Source organism: Lupinus angustifolius, chromosome LG15, assembly GCF_001865875.1.
Source record: "Lupinus angustifolius cultivar Tanjil chromosome LG15, LupAngTanjil_v1.0, whole genome shotgun sequence".
Lineage (NCBI taxonomy): Eukaryota > Viridiplantae > Streptophyta > Magnoliopsida > Fabales > Fabaceae > Lupinus > Lupinus angustifolius.
Genome location: NC_032023.1, coordinates 11,522,357 through 11,543,505, shown reverse-complemented (window position 1 = coordinate 11,543,505; position 21,149 = coordinate 11,522,357). Strand labels below are relative to the sequence as shown.

At 34.7% G+C, this 21,149-nt stretch overlaps 1 protein-coding gene across 1 annotated transcript; it reads right to left on the bottom strand.

Moving 5' to 3' along the window:
- LOC109328656 (ultraviolet-B receptor UVR8) lies at positions 12,853-20,134 on the bottom strand. Its single transcript, XM_019562226.1, has 14 exons — positions 19,703-20,134; positions 18,624-18,700; positions 18,396-18,474; positions 17,742-17,801; positions 17,456-17,557; positions 16,932-17,025; positions 16,149-16,191; positions 15,990-16,035; positions 15,828-15,874; positions 15,645-15,747; positions 15,504-15,558; positions 15,290-15,393; positions 13,646-13,725; positions 12,853-13,272 (listed from the first exon to the last, which is right to left on the bottom strand). The coding sequence occupies exons 1-14, from the start codon at positions 19,959-19,961 to the stop codon at positions 13,153-13,155; spliced, it is 1,269 nt and encodes a 422-aa protein (XP_019417771.1). The 5' UTR covers positions 19,962-20,134; the 3' UTR covers positions 12,853-13,152.

Genomic DNA, 21,149 nt, shown 5'->3' with positions numbered 1-21,149 from the left:
GAGGCAGGCCACGAGTCTGACCTAGGCGCCAAAAATGGCCCTAGCATGGAGCCAGGCGCATCAGGCATAAATCCTTGCCGAGACAACTCTGACCGAGTTGGAGTCTCTGGTGCATCCGGTGTTGCAACAGGTGCTGGGCCAAACTGGCCTGGCCATGAAATCTGACTGAGGCGCATGCTCCTAGCTTGCTGCATCAGACACTAGGCGTAGCCTGACCGAGTCAGGCCTAGCCAATTTAATTAGTATTGAGCAAATTTAATTTTTATAATAAATGTGTGGGCTAACTTTTTTTCAACACTTAGTTCATTTAATACAAGTGTGTTTATCATAAATCTGCCCATAAAAATTGACCAGAATGAAAAATGACTCGTGGATGATTAAGTCAAGCCTAAAAGTGTAACCGACACTTTAATGCTTGGACCAACTTATAATTTTCGTGAACCAAACTCATTCTAACTTAGTCTAATATTATTTGACAGGTAACTAAAGACTATTGTAGCCGTTGGAGGGAGATTACTCGAAGGGAATCAAAATATGACTGTGGAGGAGCTTAATGGAGCATTTGTGAGGCTTAAACACCATGTCTGGACCGTTGAAGCTAATTCCACCTGAGCACAATTCATCCAGAGGAATCCTATGTTAATTTCAGAGTTGTTGGAGCAAAGATGCTCGTATGAAATTAGCATGTGGCTGTTTGAGACCTTAATAGTGCATTATGCACATGTCCTAGCCGTTGGCAGCCTACCATATTGCACCAACGACATTCTATGCTATTTAGTGCATCCTTAATCAACACTTAGCCGTGGGAATTTCATTCCTTAGCAAAGGAATCATATGCCAAGTCCAAGTGTACCCGAGGAGCATTAAGAAGGCTTTACTACAACAATTGTCATGTGCCAAATTAGAAGAATCCAATGGGGCTCATCATAGCTTAGCCGTGAGCAATAAGGAGACTTCAAGTATCATTGATCATGAGATTTAATTGTCAAGCTGTGCACTTAAGAAGAAATGGAATCTCATGCTCATCACTATCCAACCGTGGCAATCAAGCATCCTAGGTCAAGTCATTAAGTTTGTCTTTTAATTGTAATAAAGCACACGAAACACATGTGCTCATTTCTTTACTACTCGAATATAGTCTAGTTTAGGATTAGATTCATTTGGTTTAATGGAATCCAATGTAAATTTTCCATGCATTAGTCTTAGTTGCAAACCGTGGGAGCCTAGTGGCTTGCCTATAAATGTAAGTCTTTTGCAAACAAGTTGAAAGTTAAGTTGAATTCCTTGTGAATCAAAAAGGATTATATCCTTGTGAGAGTATTCTCCAAACCTTCTTGGCTGAACCAAGATTAGAAGTTCTTATCAAGAACCAAGTTCTTGTGGCGAGCATCACTTTGGCTTGTCAACACCTAGAGTGTTGTGGCGCCTTCACCTCAAATCTTTTCCATCTTCTTTTATCCAATTTCAATACATTTCCGCTGCTTACTCTCAAGAGCTCTACTCAACCGTGAGCTTAGGCCAAGCACCAACCAAGATAGATCGTTCAAGAGCCTTTTCACCAGGAGGTTCACATCAGCCTATATTCCTCAAACAAACCAATATGCCTCACAGACCGAATTAAGCCCGAAAAACCTTTAGCCACCAATAAGAATAAGAATGGAGCCATCGGGTCGCCTTGGCGAATGCCTCTCGAGACTGGGAATTGATCGCTTGGGCTACCATTTACAAGAACTGACATGGAAGTTGAAGACAGACATGTACTTATCCATTTTCTCCAAGACGACGGAAAACCACATCTATGAAGCATATAATCCAAAAAACCCCAATCCACCGAATCATACGCTTTTTCATAGTCTACCTTCAGAATTAAACAACCATTGTTATCTTTCTTTGCCGAGTGAATTACTTCATTAAGAACCACCACCGCATCCAAGATACATCTATTCTGAAGAAAAGCCGATTGAGAATCTGAAATTAAGGATCCAATTACCATCTTCAATCTAGACGCCAACACCTTTGAGAGAATTTTATACAAAGAAATAACAAGGGAGATAGGTCTAAAATCCTGAATCATCATGGGACTTGCAATCTTCAGAATTAATGCGATAAAAGAAGCATTTAGACCCGAAGGGATTTTTGCATTAAGAAAGAAGTCCTGCATAAAACAAAAAATATCCGAGCCGACAATGTCCCAACAATCCTGGAAAATTTTGGAATTAAAACAATCTAGGTCAAGGCTTTTATCAGCCGCACAATTCCACACTACAGCTTTAATCTCAGCAAGACTGAATTCCTCAGAAATGGCCAACACTTGATCACTAGAAAGGGAGTTAAAAGAAATTCCATCTAGTGTAGGTCTAATAACCGAATCCCCTTTAAACACCTCCTTAAAGTAATCAATGACCCCTTTTCTAACTAGACCATCCTCCTCCAACCACTGACCGTTGATAGAGAGCCCAAAAATCTGATTCCTACGGGATCTATTTTTCATGCAAGCATGGAAGAATTTAGAATTTGCATCACCCACCTTCAACCAATTGGCCCTGGATTTTTGAATAAACAAGTTTTCCTTAAGGGAAGAAAGCCGCCACCAATCCGTAACCAAACTACTCCTCAACACAGCTTAAGAAGAAGAGAAAGACCCACCTTCCGCAATGAGATCCAAAGAATGAATTTCATTTGCTTTTAATAGGATTTGAGAATCAAAATCCCAAAAATGAGACTTGTTCCACATCTTAATATGGCTTTTCAACAGCCGAAGTTTCTCCTTGATAACAAAGGCAGGCCAGCCAACCACGGATAAACCTCCCCAAGAGATTTGAATAAACCCTTTAAACTCCTTATGTTTGAGCCGGCAATTATTGAATTTGAAAGGAGTAGGAGCCCTTTTAATTACCTTATACTTCAGGAGAATCAGACAATGATCAGAAAAAGACCTTGGAAGAGCCCACTGGGAAACACCCTCCCAATGATCAATCCACTCAGTCGACAAAAGAAACTTGTCCAACTTACTCATACAACCACCCCTTGATTGAACCCAAGTAAACTTTCTACCAATTAGAGGCAAATCAAATAAATCCATACCTCTAATCCACTCGTTAAAAAGACGAAGCTCCCTCTGATCCACTCTGAGAGCAACCCCTGAACGCTTAGAACGATCTCTGACAGCATTGAAATCCCCCAGAAAACACCACAAAACACCCACCACCGACCTCCTCAAAATAATCAACTCCTCCCAAAGCTGACTTTTCTGGGACATCTGACACGAAGAATAAATATTGACCAAACAACAATCCGCACTATCCCCCAACCAAATGTCAAACACTGCAAGAAAGCCGCTACCACGGACAGAAGAAGTTCTGTGAAACTTGGAGTCATCCCAAATACTTAGGATACCCCCTGAATGACCAACCGCCGGATTGAAGTCCCAAGAACAATTATTATTACCCCACACCGAGAAACAGAGACTATCCTCAACCTCTTCCAACTTCATTTCTTGGATTGCAAGGAAATCCACATCGAATTTGCGAACAATCTCTCGCACACCTCTTCTTTTAACTCCACCCGTAGACCCCTCACATTTATGGATGTGCAAATCATTGATCGCATTGGACATCCCCATGATTAGCTTTCTTGGAACCAATCCTGACCATATCTTCCAATTCCTGAATTCAAGAGATCATTTCAACATTGTCTCCGGGATAGAAAACCCCCAATTTCTGACCAATCTCCCATAATTTCCTTGAAACATTCTTCCCTTCTTTTAAATGCATTCTATTAACACTTCTCACATGAGAATCATTGATGGAATTAGTAATTGAAGAGTCAAGAGACTCACAACTACCATCCTACAAAACAACTGCCTTTTTACCCATTGTGGAGATATGAGGGTTCTTCTTACGGCTAGGAAATGCTTTCAACGCCAAGGGAGGATGAATTCTTTTTCTCTTAGCCATAATTTGCCGTCTAAGAAGACGACGAGAGGCTTTAACTTACCCCTGTGACTAACAACAACACTGCTCACACTAACCCCCTCCCTGCAATCCAAAACACCCTCCTTACTACGATCGATAACATTAACCTTTGATTTCGAGCCCACTTCGAATAAAGTCTTCCCAAACAACTTTGAATTATTCCCATAGAAGCAGGAATACACCAAGGAAGACCCAAAGGGGAACCCCCCTCCAATTGGACATTTGATCTCTTGCTTTTAGGCTTAGACTTCCTCACAGACTGAACACTTGCTTTTTGACCCGCTCCCACACTTTTTGCAACAGAGAGTGAAGCAACTGTACCCCCCTGAGGAATCAAGCCATCCACCCGAACATAACCCAATTCTTGAACTTTAAGATCATTAGAAACTAGTGCATCACAATCATCGTTCTGACTCAAACCTTCCTAATGCACACCCACGCAATCTTCAAGATGACCACTAACAGCCTGAAAGCACTCCTCATTAGGCCCAACACCTACCCTACCAGGCAGGGGAACAGAGTCTACGAAACCTTTCAGATTGGGAGCAAGATTAGGAACAGAATCACCAACCCAATTAGTCTCATTTACAAAACTTTCAACCACATCATCATCAATAACCTCCATTAGATTATGCTCTCCCCAACAGGAATTCCTATCTTGCCAGGACTCAAGGTCACTCATTCTAGGGACCTCCATCATTTGATTCTTTCTATAGAGGAATCGAGAATGACAATAACCCGCTCCATACAGTCAGAAAAAGGATCTCCAAAGAATTCCTCCAACTTCACTTCAAAAACCTTTCCATCGATCAAAACTTTTCGAGAGACACTCACCTTACACTCCAATTTTTTCAGAACAAAAAACCCTCCAGAATCCAACCTAGCCATAACTCTTGTTCCCGCATCAAGTTTTACAAACAACCCTAAAGAACCTGCAAGAAGTTTGAAGAACTCCTCCGACCAAGCCATAGCCAAAATTCCAAAACATTTCACCCAAACCAGTCTTTCTCTGGAACAGAATGAAGATGACCACGGTTTAAAGGACTTAAAAACCGGGCAATTCCAATTGTCTTTCTTCTGTAATTCCAATAAATCCATAGAAGAGTTACCAAAGAGGATCACCCACTTTCCACCAACATGGGTAGCCTTAGAGGAGAGAAAGCCTTCCTTGTCAAGAGGGCTTGGACATTGAAAATGTCCTCCACCCTACGAAGGTCCCCCAAAACCGCCTTTTGAAATTTGTCGATAAACTCCGGCTTGACCTCAAATTCAAGGAAACCTTCACCCAAATCCCGGGAGGATGAAGGGATAGATTGATCCCCGTTGAGGAAGGCTTGTTTCCAATTGGAGGCATTTCCATCGTCTTCTCACTCTCTCTCTCTCTCACTTACTCTCATTTGGTTTTTCACTTGACCCATTGTTATCTTTTAACTTGTTTACCTTTTTCCTAATAGATTGTTAAAGCTGTTAGTTGATTTCAGTTTATTAATTGTAATATTGTTTTCTTTAATCGATTAAAACTTTAATTAATCGATTAACTAGTTAGATATTAGTTAGGCATTGTAGTATATAAAGGGTGATTCCCTTATTCCTTGCAACTCAATTCAATATATAAAGTTTCAATTTTCTCATTCATGATTCTTTCATACTTCTTGATTCATCAAGAAGCTTTCTCTTCATGGATTTTCTCATTATTTCTTTCTTGCTTTATCAAGATTCATGCATGGCTCTACCATTTTAACATAGATGTCCCTCTTTAGGAGGAGAGAAATAATGAAAGATGAATAATAAAATATAAACAAAAGGAATGCATAAAGAAGTTGAACAAACATTGATGGAAAGAAAATGGAAGAAAAAACTCCTTAAATTATGGCCATCAACTTCTTATGAGAAGTTGGCTATAAAAGTCATGCACATTATCATTTGTAATCATCTCACGACAAGAACAAAACCTCATCATAATGAAATCATCTCGTTATGGAACTAATTGCTGCTTTTGTATACCCATTAGTTTATAATGGAAGATTTTGTTGTTGTCTTGTTGTGATTACACCAAGTAGTTCAAAAATCTGATGGTAGGATAATTTAATTATCCATTGGTCTTGTATTATAGGTAATAATATTTTGTTTTTCACAATATTTCCATTATTCATTCTTTCATCGACAATGTCGTTCTTGGATGCCTTTCGCTAATATGCAACATGTGTTGAGAAAAAGTGGGTGGAGCGGCCACAATGGCTTCATTCGGGCTAAACTGATCCTAACGATGATGGTCACATTGATGATGAGGCGTGGGGCATCCAAGGTTAAAATTGAATTGTTCTGTCTAACGGGATGTTCGTGGTTGTGGAGTTTTTGTCTGGCAAGGTCAATGAAAATGTTAAAGTTTTATCTCAAAACCAATTGACAATCAGAGGAGTAGTCTAATAAATATTTAAATCATGCTAATGAGAATGAGGTAGGCAATGTGAGACTTTATTCCCAATATGTCCTCTTTACGTATGAAAGTCGGTCGGACCAGACGAAAGGTTATATTTGACTCATGACTAAAGAATATCTTTTGGCCATCACAATTTTAAGTGTCAAAATTTCTTGTTTGAACTATCATTTCTATTGCACTTAGCTCATAGATTAGTCCAATTAACAGCAAATTGATCTTAAACTTTAAAAAATATGTGAATTGTTGGATTTTACTCTTTAGAGTATTTATGCATGTCAAAACCACATAAATCGTTGCAAAAAGTCAAGTTTGTGCACAAAAGCAACTCAGGCCCAACATAGGAGTCATGCTCAACACAAACCGTACGATGAGCGAAAATCACATCAAACAGAAGTTGTGCCCAACATAATCCTTATGTTGGACGAAATTGAACAAATATTTTGGTGTAGCTATTGTTCTCGATCAGCCCGTGGAAAAGCATTCTCCAAGCAAAATTGGGCAATTCCACCCATTGTATGAGTTGTGCCCAGAACAACTCGACTAGTTGAAAGGTTGAGGCTCATCTAGATGAAGCATTGTGCCCAGCGAATTTGCTACGTGTGGTGAAATATGAAGTGCTCAGACTCCTTAAAAATGATCAAATTGGATATTTTAGATAGTAATTCAGGTAGATACACTATGTATTCGATTTCTTTTAATTTTTAGGCTAGTTTAGTTGGAAATGAGATGTAAAATCAATGACAAAATGTTAGAGGAGTTAATTTATGCTTATTGAGACGGTAATCTATTCCCTTAAAAGTTGCATTTCTCTCTTTGTATTTTTGTTTCTAGTTATCATGATAATGTATATCTAAATTTGTCCTGGTGTAATATTTACTTGATATATACACTTTGACTTATATTTATACTTAATTCATATGTTTTGATTCTTATGAGTTATATTTTGTGTTTAATGCTTACTTTGATATTAGCAACCTTTTTTGTATGATTTTGTAATTATGAATATAAGAAGAAATTCTAATTCTAAATTCTAAAATTAGGAACTCGTCTTATTGGTATAATTTCTTGACTTAGATTTATACTAATTGTCATATTTGTACATGTGTTAATGTGATAGCTAGAGAGTCATATGAACACTAAATATCTCTCAAATTTGTTAACATGGTTGCTAGACATAGAAATGTGTTAATGGTTCATAAATCTACATCTTGTTAGCGTAATTACTAGACATGGAACTATATTAATAAGTTACTAATATGACAAATACATTAGCGATGAACACATTTAATGTGTTGTATTAAAACTCAATTTCACATTCATTGTTGCTAAATTATGATTAGAATTGTTAGGCATAAAATTTTATTCCATGAGCTACTAAATTAACTAACTATTGTCAAATCAAGTGTATTTATGGTGAATAATAAAGTTTAATCACAACATCTTTATTTTAAATATTCTACTCCCACGAATAAGTATGATATCCTAAATTTGAAAAATAAAATAATAGAATGAGTCTCCACTCTAACTAAGATTAGTCTTTTTAGTTTTTGGCAATGAATGAATGCCAATTTAGAAACCAAAGAAAAGGAAATATTAATTTCTACTTATAAAAAAATGTGACGAAAAATAGAAAATGAGTGAGTCAAAGTGTCAAACCCCGATCGAGCTTATAGTACAAGGTGCAGACACCACCACAACGTGATTCCATTTAAAGCTCATTGGTTTGGCCGATGGTGAGTCCAGTGCTGACTAGACAAGAGCACGTGGACACATTTCTTTTGGAAAGTGGGGACCACTATTTGAGTGTTCATGTTTTGCGTAGGGACCACATTTTCAATTATAGGTTCATCATACTTCTCATCACTATCCTCCTTCATTTTCAGCTACATATACGGGGAAATGTTTGGTGGCTGGTTTTTATAATTAAGGGAAAAATATATGGTTATTGTCTAAGAGTTTTTTTTTAATTGTTATTGTATTATTTATTATTCATTTTCGATTATTATTAACTTCAAAAACTTAAATAAAAGTAGAATTATATATTGATAATGTATAAATATTTACATTATTAATACATAGATATTACATTCTTATAATTATATATATATTTAATTAATAATGACTAATCAATTGTATGAATGTATTGTGAAAAAATTAGTCTCCAATTAGCAATTATATAATAATTTCCCCACATATAATATATTTTTGGACACTTCAAGTCTATGATATCTCTTCTTATTTCTCAAAAAATGATGTATTTGCCCGCAAAAACAATCTATAAATTTTCCTATATTTAATGAAAAATTTATTTTCATGAAAATAAAGTATATTATGTTATAAGAGAATTTTCAGATGGAGAATGCCTACAAATCCTATTAAACCATACAAAAGTAACATTATATCAAAATAATATTTTGTTTATTAATGATTGATTTAAGAAAACATATCATTAGTCTTTTACCCAAAATCTATTATTGATATTAAATGGGGTTGGGGGCATACATCCCACATAGATCAGTAGTCTTCCACCTTCAACGCTGAAACCTGTAGTTATTGTGGTTGTACTTGTTACTGTGGTTACTGGTTAGGGACCTATTGCCACAGGAATGAATAGTCTCACTCTATCAATTCAACACTTTTAAATAACAACAACAATTATTGCACCTCTAAATCAATTCAACACAAAAAACGAAATATGCGTAGTGGATTTTTAGTTGAAGATGTAAAGGTGGAAACAGGTCAGGCTAGGCTTTAACTTACCCCTGGGTCTGACCTGTTAGTCTGTTTAAAAGTCTAGGTCTGGCCTGTTTAAAAGTCTGGTCTGGCCTGTTAGCCTTTTTAAAAGCTTGTTTTACTATATCATCTTGAAATAGGTCATCATATCTACATTTAGATAGGTTAATATTCATACTTTTAATTAGACTCTTTTAACCATAACAATTAAGTTATATTTTTTATATTAATATTACATATGTATAATAATATTATTTATATTAAAATTCTATAATATGAACATATTACATAATATAATTAAATAGGCTGGCCTGTTAGGCTTAATATGCCTTTTGGATGCCCTACAGTCTGACCTATTTAACTAAATAGGCTTTTCAAAAAGCCTGTGCCTGGCCCGTTTACGAAGAAAGTCTGGCCTGGCCTGGCCTGTTATAGGCCAGGTAATAGGCCCCTGGTAGGCGGCCTGGTCTGTTTCCACCCTTATTAACAAGTCAATTAATAATAAAAATATTGTTATCTTTAGGCCTTTAAAAATTTAGGTTCGGGAGCCCTTATATTATGAAGGACTACCATCAACATTATATTTTTTAGAATATATATATATATCGACAAATATAAAAAAAAATTATATCGTAACTACATTATCTGTATTTATTTTTAATTATTATTCATTTTTAAATAAAAATAATACAAATAAATGGTAGATGATACAATAAATTTTAACGTTGTTAGTATATACATATTACATTCTATATATTCAATAAATTTTAACGTTGTTAATGTATATTACATTCTATATATTCAATATATTTTTCAACATAATCAACTAATAACTTTCTCTCTCTAATCGATTACTGTTATTTTTGTAATAAAATCAAATTATGCAAATGACATTCCTGAAAAAATGTCCTATATAGAATATTGTAAAAAGAGTATAAGGAAGGGACTGATATGTTTAAGCCACTCAATAATAACAGTGGAAAATTAAAAAAAATCGGATGTTTATTATACGATACTGTTGGACCAGACTGCTACCGGGGAGCCTCCAACCACCGGGGAGTTCCATTGTTACATGGGTATGGGAAGAGTGAAGAGCCACAAGTAAGACACCACGTCTTGAACCAAAACCTTAAAGCATTACTTCCATTGAACCAAAACCTTAAACGAAATACACATATCAATAAGAATAATCTATTTTCTTGATTTTGTAAAAATACTATAATATTTTACACTCCTAAGATTCATCAAAAAAGTTCACAGTCACAGATTTGTTGTTTATTATGGAAAGACAAATAAGAGAAAAAGGATAAATGTTCCATAGAATTTTTTGAAATGATGTGTTATAATAAGAAGAAACTAATATAGGAAATATATTATTTGTTTTTATATTGACTTTTTTTGTGTGTGCTTAAAGCAAGACCTTCTCCCAAAAAATAATGCTAAAATCGAAGGATATATTCAAAGAAGACATATACTATTAGGCTATTAGCACAGTAACTTGCTTCAATAAACGGTTGGAGGAAGAGTGAGGTCGTACCAATTACTCCTCTTAGGTATCAAATGAGTTCAACTCTCAATTCTCGAGCCACAAGCAGAACAGTATCTATGTAATAGCTAGGTCCCAATGTTTTGACTCCTCTGCGGGCACACATTTATTCTTATCAAGCATGCATAATTTTTAGGAACAAAAATGTTCGACTAGAGTAAGACTCAGTTAGATCTTAGAAAGACAAAAAAGATAAAATATTTGATTTCGATGAGAGACATTTGTTAGAAGGCAACCATGCACCAAAACATGATTATTTCCTTATACATGCAGCAAGGGATTTCCTTACACTATGCATAATCCTTACACTATGCATAATCCTTATTAACTTTTACTCCCTCTATATTAGGGATGTCAATGGGTTGAGAGGAGGGGGGAGTCCCCTCTCAATTCCATTCCTCTCTGAGTCTCTGTAAGACTGTAACCCATTTCTTGTTTGGTGGAGAATTTCTTCTCTGTTTAAATTTTATTTAAAACTTAGTTTTTTGCAAAGAAAAAGTAAGCTTTCATTAGGAAAGGGTGGACTGGCGATTTTCAAAAATAATAAAAGCTTACACGTTTGTAATTTGAGACACTAAAATCTTAGCAGGACACACATGGCATTATAATGTTTAATAAAAAAAATCACTTGTAACAAAAAAAACAAAAAAATGTCCAAAATCTGATGAATTTCTGTCTACTGTCATGCCATATTATTTGGTTTGTTGCTAACCAAACCATAAAGAAGGGTTGGAGGCGTGTTGCCTGGGGAATGGCTCGTCCAATTGTCAGTAGATTTTGGTTTTGGATTCTCCATCCTAGCTGAACTGATGGCCAATAGAATGTGAATTGAAATTGGCAGATTGTCAACATTTTTCTATATTTGATATCACAAGATTGAGTTATTCATACCCAACATATTCTTAGAAAGAGAAATATATTGGCAAATTATGTGTCAAAACTTAGATCAAACTCCTCATAATAGTTGAAGATCTGGGACTCAGTTCCTATGAGAACAATCCATATTTTGGAAATAGATCATTCCCCTATGTTTTAGTTTCTGTTCTATTTCTTCCCATTCAAATGTACCCAAAAAACCATGAACACCAACAAAAATTTAATATTTGAAAATTAGCTCACTTGTACCACATTACTTAGATTCCGTTCCCATATGCTTCATGCTTGACGGATGTAGTCTTTTATTGCATATTGCAGAACCAAACACCAGCCAGAATATCCATACAACCAGCAAACATAATGCGTTTTCAATTATTATGCTATCAAAGCATCTAGACATAGGGTGACAATTAACAAAATACACACGGCTCATATAACTACAGGAAAATTTACTCTCGTGTAGGTTGACTGTAAAATTATGAAAATAGTGTAACTTTTATAAAAAGTACAAAAGTAGTGTATTTTTTATGGAACTCGTGACTCTCATCCACGACTTTACAGGAACGCGTGACTCACATGCACGACTTTGCAGAAACTCGTGGATCACATGCATGAGTTCCATTTTTTCCTCTCTCCTCAAGTCTCGTAGTTCTCACCCACGACTCCCATGTCCATTCTTAAATTCCTTACGGAACGAGATAACTTGTCCCAAAAAAATTCATATTTTCATGTTCCAAACCAATCAAAAAACATAAAAAAAGATATTTTTTGTTTTTATAATTTTTATTTTTAAGTATGTGTCAACTTTTAATTAGATTATAACACAATGAGACAAAAAGTGGAGCTATATTACCTAATATATTATATGTTTAACTTTGATGTGACATTTGGAGAAATTGAAATCATGGTTCTAATCCATGACACTTAAGGAGAGAGAAAAAAATGGAACTCGTGGATGTAAACCATGAGTTTCTGCAAAGTTGTGCATGAGAGTCACGAGTTCCTGTAAAGTCGTGAATGAGAACCACGAATTCCCTAAAAAATACACTAATTCTGTAATTTTTATAAAAGTTTTAACTATTTCCATAATTTTACAGACAACTCAAACCAGCTAGAGTAAATTTTCCTATAACTGCATTACCAACTCCAATTTACTTGAACCATCTGTGACTAACTTTTCTCGAGGACAGAGCAAGTTACATAAGCATTTCAATCAGTATTGGAATTTCCATAACTCAGCTGAACCAAAAAACATCAAGCAATTTTTTCTCAGCTCTTCCATCATTCCCATGCAATTTTTATTTATTTGAAGCAGTATTCTTTCTTTACATATTATGCTTTGTACATCAAGCAAACTTGACTTGCATGAGGTCTGTTTTGCTATGGAAAAAAATGTTACAACAAATGGATAATATATATGTCATCCTTTAAGAATGCTGCAACTTTCTGTGATATGGTGATGTATTATGAGATACATAGCATTACAAAGAAATGAACAAATGCATGCCATCCATTGGGGTGATGAATCATGTTTATGGATATTATTGATGAATTACAGAGAGAATTGTTGATGCAGCTAAAACCTATGTGCATTCAAGTATAACACCTGTATGATTGAACCCACATGAAACCTGCAATGCTTTCACATCTTCTCCAAAATAAACTCTTGTAGGATTTATATAGTCCACATCACTTCCGTGACCCTGAGTTGAAAGCGTAAGCTTTATTTATAGTCATGCAAGGCAGAGAATGATATACTTCTTGATAAAATTAAAGGCAAAAAGCTAAATAATTTATGAAAGAAATGCAACATTTTAACTATAATCAACCAGCATATTCCCCTAAGCATATCTAAGTCTTACAATTAACATTATGAAGAAATCTCCCACTTGTATGAATATGTGATTTTATAGACATGTAGAAGTCCAGATTATTTGTAAAATGTCTTATTACTTCAAATAATTTTTGTTCTTATCTACCATTTCGACCTTTGTCTATATGTGTGTAACACTGTAACTGCTCTATATAACTATATAATATACAAGGTGTTATGATATATGAGATGCAAAAGCATACCAATTGTCCACCCGAAGAATGTCCAGAGTCAGAGAAAGTCCCATTGGAACCTCCCCAGCCCCATGTGAAGACTTTTCCTTCTGAAAATCAGGGAAAGAAAGATAAATAACAACCACAAACTCCTTTCTTTTGCAACTAACAGTATAAACATCATGTACAAGTTGCTGATAAAAAAAACATCTTCTACAAGTCTTACAACATAAAATAATAAATTCATAAAAGCAAAGTGGAAATGTTCATCCCCACAGTAGCACATTCCAAAAAAATGCACTTAAGAATACAAAAAAATGTTGACAATGGAAAATCAAGTTCAGCACTTATCGATGTACTAAACAAATCATTTTCCATAGTAAAATTACTTGTTTTATCTTCTTAAACAATGACTTGGATCACTTATTAACATTACTCATAAAAGAAAACCAAACAAGTGAAAATATATTTTGTTTCAGAAGGAGATAAGAAAGTGATTATAATCTTTGCGTCCAGCCATTTCATTCCTATAAAGAAATTCATCTAGCTAATTGTGTTTGACTAGTCTACGAAGCAGTATAACTTGAAGGTAGGACACAACTTTTCTTACATGTGCTGTGGCCATCAGTGGAATCATAATCAGTCATGTATGTATAAGATGGTACAAACTGAGATGCTTTAAGCCCAAGAGATATGAAATAATAATTAACTTTATCCTAAGCTCTTTTTTCTTAGAATTTTCAAAACTACGAGCCAATTCAGGAACCCTGAACAAACACATGAATGGTAATTTATACTTCAGGTCTGGTCTATGTAGATGTGGATCTTCTGCAGTCACGTCAATCACGTTTGTGATTGTATGCAATCTTAACCATACAAATAAATAGAAACACAAAAACATAGACCCTTAGATCCCTACTTCAGCCAAATTTTAGCTGCAACGGATCCAGACCCAGTCAACGTTCTCCAGCATATATGCACAATGGCCCCTGTGACATAGTGATTCCCAGGTTTGATGCCTATACAGTTATTTTCTACTCTGTATTCCACCCTTTCCTACCTTGCCACGAGTGGGGTTCCTATACTTAGCAATCAAAATTAGTCCATAATTATTTCTTGCAGGACACTGCTGTATTATTATTCCATTTGTTTATCTAAAAATTCTATTAAAAGGGTATATAGTGCACGAGACTTCTACCTATGGGATTTGGGGAAGGAAGATGTATGCAGTCTTACCCTTGCAAGCGAAGAGATTGTTTCCAGGATTTGAACTCATGACCTCTCATAAGTCAAGCAACCTTACCGTTGTGCCAAGGTTCATCCTCTCATCTAAAAATTCTATTAAACAAATCAAATTGATCTCAGGCTATTTGCTAATCAGACCAATTAACTACAAATGACAAAACTTGTTTTGTAACTACCAGTTCTCGTAGTCCTTGTAGGTAGCTTTGCTTCACTCATATTAGATACGTTCTCTATTGTACATTTCCTCTTTTCTCTCTTTTAAGGAGGATATCTTATCTTCCCAACCCATTTAGTAATCATATTTTCTTCGTGGTCATGAATAATAATAATATAAAAAAAACAATAATGATGTGTGCCTTCACATTTTGACCCAAAAACATACCCAATGGTGATTCTTTTAACTTTTTTCTGTGGAATGGAATAACTTACCAGAAATAGCTGCTGTATGCTTCCAACCACAAGAAACCTGGCTAACAGAAGACTTCAAGAATGGCCCTTGAACCTTTTCAGGTAAATGAACGACATCTGAGGAACTACATTAAAAGAATTGGAGAAATCAGAACACCATCATGAGATACAAATAAGAATGGAAATGTAGAAAGAGAAAATGTCCAAGCAACAAGTTACAAGTATAAAAGGTTACCCGATACCAAGGCAGCCATTTTCATTTGAACCCCAAGTATAGAGCTCACCGGAATCTATAGAAAAACACGAAAATAAAATGAAACAGTACACAAATAATTACAAATGAAAACATGGTCAGGTTCCGGAACACATGTATTACTTGTCAGTACACAGGTGTGATAGCCACCACAAGCAACTTCTTCTGAGTATGGAAGTTCACTAACCAAGGATGGTTTTGTTGCACTGCTCATCTCCTTCAAGCGCTGAATATTTTGATCGAAGAAAATATTAGTTGTTACAAGTAGTAGAAGACAGAGTTAAAATCGCCACTGATAAAACATACCAATTTGTCAATCCCTCGTTCACCAAATATGAAAACAGAACCATTTTCTGCAACATTTTCATGAAGGGAAAAACCAACGGTTAATTCCTGAAGATGAGTACAACCAAGGTATTAAAAAGAGAAAAATTAGAAATATATATATCAAATAATTAACTCAATTACCATCAGTGCAAGCTGAGCTTAGCAACCCAGCAGATATAGATTTAACCTAAACAAATACCAAAAGTGAAACCAAAACAACAGAGAAGATAGTTAAACTTTGAAGACAAATATATCTATCTTAAATTAGATACAAGAAGACAATAAATTTCAACATCACACCTTGATTCCCTCAAGATCCTTTATAAGCCTTGGGGTATACTCACTGCATGATATTAAAAATTATATCAATATATATACATAATTACATATCACACATAAATTGAATATTATGGCAAGGTTGCAAGGAATCCAAGTCAAAGCAGCTCTGATTGGATACTGAGACTTTCTCCATCACATGAAATATAGACGGCATAGTTAATTTTATAACCAGTTCTTATTTGGGAATTCTACAGGCACATTCAGTGCAGAATGTACACTATTATAACAGTGTCATGCGACTCCTATCTATGTAAAGGATTCAAATTAGTTATAAGAGTTACAACACATTTTTGTTCTATTTTTCAATCTTTCAGTTGATAAATGAAGTGAAGGTTAAATGAAAAAATTGGCTTTCAAGTCAACAAGTACATTAAATTGCAATAAAAAGAGCCAGTAGTAAATCGCAATGACAAAATGAATGCATTCCAGACATCAATCACAACTAAGAACACAAACAGGTCAAAATGCCCATGAAAAATACTTGAGTTGCAAAAAAAAATACAGCAATTAATAAATCAGAAAGGTTTAGGTCCTTTTGGCCAGAAATTGCCCAACATCTGTAAAGAACAATGGACCATAATCACAATTCAACTGCACAAACAATGACCTTGTTCATAGATATTCAATCACCAAATCATCAACTGAAATTCCATGCTTGTTACTTGGACTAATTTTAAAATGGAACAGAAAATAAACATAATTTAAAGTAGCTATACAATGTAAAAAGAGAAGCAGAGACAGAACCTCGAACTTTTGAAGAATCCAAGAATGCTTGACTCATGGCCATGACCAAGTCTACCAGACCCTCCCATCCCCCAACTAAAGGCCTCTCCTCCATCTGCCGAAGATAGAAAAACAATTGATAAGCTTTAAGAATATTTAGGGTACAATACACAGTCATGCTCGCTACGAAGAATTCCATAAAATCAACATAAATACTGTCAAGACCAAACTCAAGAGACATAATATAGCATGCTTTTTGTTGAGAAAAGAAAGAAATTTCTTGTAGGGAACTCAATCATGTTTTCTACCATAAATCCACCAACAAGACCGTAATCCTTAATCCTAACCTATTAAATTCCAACCCTTCCACTATCCTCCCAGTAAAACATAAAATGGAAATGGGAACTCAATCATGGATAAGGAGTGCATGTTTAGCAGATATAAACCTAAATAAAAGATTTATCTAAGAAAAATAAAATATAGAAATAAACATATAAATTAAAAACAGCAACTAATATTATAATATTTACTTGTCTATTGCATACCACTAATAGCCAAGGAGTGCTCTGAACCTAGAGCAGCCATTTTAATGGTTATTCCATTCAAGTATTCCACTTTAGTTGGCCAAGGCACTGTATTTGGAGCCTCTGCATTTAAGAAAATGGCATTACTTTCCATGTATCTGCTGCTACGTGTCAACTTTTTCTTTAGTAGCTTCAACAGCTCCAGCTACTAAGAGCATCCAGTTTTAAAAGGTAATCGTACAATAACCAGGTTCGGGGGCAAAAATCTCTTGGGTGATAAAATGCTAATACAAGATTTAGTTCTTACTTTTTCCAAGTCCTAGCTGCCCACTTGTATTCTTTCCCCACATATATAGTTCTCCATCCACTACAAAGAAAAGAAAAAAAGAGAATAAGCTGTTCGAGAATAGTAAGGTAAAGAATCTGCAAAATTCACAAGTTAAAATGTATTGACAAATAGTAGTTTTAAAAATAATGAACAAAATAGCACAAGCAATAAGCAGCCTCTGAAATCTAATTTATACATGCCAGAACAGTGGGAATCATTTGCCACAACATGTGTTGGCTCAATAGATAGAACCCAAACTTTCGTATGAAATTCTTTACAGGGATTCCTTGTAAAGGAAAATTGAGGAGAATGCATAACATTAAATCAAAATTATAAAACAAAAACAGCAGGCATCAACATATTTTTACATGGATGTCATAAATGGTTTTGATTATTTTTTTCTTAGTTACCCTACAATTACAAGTTAATATGAATTAATCATAGTGTCTTCAATCAACAATTGATTTCTTAGGATTTTTCATTTTTCTTTCTTTTTCTTTTTCCTAAAAGAATTTAAGCTATAAAATATTTACATTGAAGTGGGAAACCAGAAAAGGCAGCCAACTTCAACTGCAAATTATCAACTACAAGGTAGTGTGTTGATGTGTTGCTGATAGCATGAACAAGACAGACCTGTTATTGCACAAGAATGATTATAACCAGCAGAGATCTGCACAAATTTCTTCTCATGCCCTAAAACCCGAAGTGGCTCCTGGAAGAACATGGGAAGGTGAATGAAATGTCCCAAGAAAGGAAAATCAGGACAAGTAATTTTTTTCTTCCTAATTACATTTCAAAAGGAATTCCGTCATCAACAATTGGACAATAGAGAATACATGCAAAAAAGTGAAGAGATCATACCATTGAGTATTGTTTACTCTCTGATACACCAAGCTGACCAGAATCATTAAGACCAGTGGCATAAACGCATCCATCGTCTGTGAAATGAGGACAATTTGTGAGCCTCTACTTGGACACTATGTAGAGTCTTCAAATCACCAATTTAAAGACTGCCAATTGTAGCAAGCCAGTAGCACACAGAAAGTAGTTACTAACTTACTATGATAAATCAGCAACTTGGAAGATATAGACATTCAACCGAGCTCAAAGAAATTCCATAAATTCTTAACATAGAACAAAAAACGGACTTCTCCTTTTTTGTAATCACAAAATGGACGTTACGTGTGTTAAGATTAGCTTATATTACGAGTAAACAACTTACAATAAAATATTAATAAGAGAGCTACACAAAATAACAATAATTTCCTAACAATGAGTCAAAAACCAAAGATACAGCTAATAGTAACTTCCTACATATTTTTTGTTATAACAAAATGCTAACGAACTTCGGGCAGTAGTTCCCGAAATGACAACTTCAAAATTGGAGAACCCTTGTGGGCTTACAATTCAAATCATAGTCACCAGGTTCCCACATTAAACATATAAGTAAATAGATTTACCTTCAAGAAAACCTTATAATAATATTAATACCATAAAAAGTGACAAAACCTGTAGCCATACAGGTTACAGCATTACCAGTAACTAGCAAGGAAGCAAGGACACCACACATTACACAGACACAACAAAAGAAAAATAAAATGTTACAGAATACGGTTCGAACTTAGGAGTATCCAAAACTATCTAATAAAGATAATTTTCCACATCAACAACTATTGTGAAGTGTGCACGTTTCCTTCATAAAATCAAACGCACTGTGATCAACCATTAATCAACATCACAATTTTTTTTGGCACTGCATATTAATTTCCAAAATTCAGCTTCCTGAAGTCATAATAACTATAAATTACATCAGCATTCAGCCCAGAAATGATTCAATTTTCCACTGTTTCATTAAATTTAAAAAACAGTACAATAATAATTAATAAATAAAAAGAAACTCGATTGACGATATAAAAGGAACTGAGAGTGAAAGTATAAACCTGTTAAGAAAAGTGTATGAGCACCACCACAAGCAATGGATTTAAGGGTTTGGTTATGAAACAAGGGGCAGCGGGCAGGGCTCCATTGAGAATCCAAGCTGCCCAAACCTAATCTACCATAATCGCCATTTCCCCATAACGCTGCGAACCTCTTCTTCCGTGGTTCGCACGATAAGGATCTTCTGAAAAACCCTAGACTTGAATTTGAATCGAGCTTAGTTCTGAGTTTGGAGTAATGGAGGAAGCAACGATGCAACATTTTCCTAGTTCAGTGAAAAATGAATGGGAGTTTGATGATGAATGTGGTGTTAGTTTGAAGGATCATGTTCAGAGAAATTATGAAATTGAGGGAATTTGAAAGGAAAGAGAAATGGAAAGTGTTGTTATCCCCAACTTTCAAAAAGAAATGGCTGACGTGGCACAGGTTATGAGCACAAGTCGCTATATGTGGCATTATTAAGCTGGAAAATTTGGTTAACTTGGCAAAAACTACGTTTTTGAATTGTTTTTTTAAATTAAGATTTAAAATGGAGTGGTTTTGTTTTAAGTTTGAAAGGGCATTGGTTTAGTTGAGTTGGGAATCACATATGTCTATTATACATGTAACCTTCCACGTCAACCATTCTGTTATTGTTGATAAATACAAGTTAATTGAGTGATTAACATGAGTCATAATTTTAAAAGTTAATAATTGAAATAAAAATAAAAATTTATTATAATTAAATTTGTGATAAAAAAACACGAAGAATTCAAATGAATTTTTACTCTGCATATTAATTATATAGTACAATACGGGTTATTCTATCTTATCATATTGGTAAGACTGATAGTATTAGTGTTTTAATACATGTTTCATAAACTAAACAGGTTATTATCCTATTATATTGGTTGATTAATTATCATATTGTGATACAATTTGCCCCCATTTTAAAAGGCATAATTATATGTCTAATATAATTGTTATATATTATTTGTATGAGATGGATTTTCCGACAATGAGAAGTTGCTGCTTCGAATTGCATTTTTTAACCCTCAACTCCTCCTTCCTAACAATAGGAATTATAAGTTTTGGGCTCCTCATTATTTCTGTAACTTGGATTTTATTTTGTATGGGAATAATCCACTTACTCAATATTTTTAAACCTACTCCGAAGTACATATACGGATATGTGTATCGGATACGATACGTATCCGATACGTCGACACACATTTTTTCTAAAATGTAGGATACGATACGTTCAGGGATACACGTATAAATTAATAAAAAATACATAAAATATGATAAAATTGTAAATGTAAATCAAAATATTCTCTCTTACCATCTTTCTTCTCTTCTCTGTTAAGAAATAAAGGTTTTATTTATCTTCTCTATTAATACTAACATATCTTCTTCTCTTTATAAACATACTAAGCGAAAAGAAACTAAGAAGTAAGAAAGGTAAGCCTT

What these genes read in the sequence shown, in the direction of transcription:
- LOC109328656 (XM_019562226.1), bottom strand. Translation starts at nt 19,961, where the DNA reads ATGTTGCATCGTTGCTTCCTCCATTACTCCAAACTCAGAACTAAGCTC. An exon ending in GGATTCTTCAAAAGTTCGAG is followed by an intron (nt 16,192 to 16,931) that starts GTTCTGTCTCTG and finishes AATATCATGCAG; the next exon opens with TGAGTATACCCCAAGGCTTA. An exon ending in ATTCTTCGGGTGGACAATTG is followed by an intron (nt 13,273 to 13,645) that starts GTATGCTTTTGC and finishes CTTTCAACTCAG; the next exon opens with GGTCACGGAAGTGATGTGGA.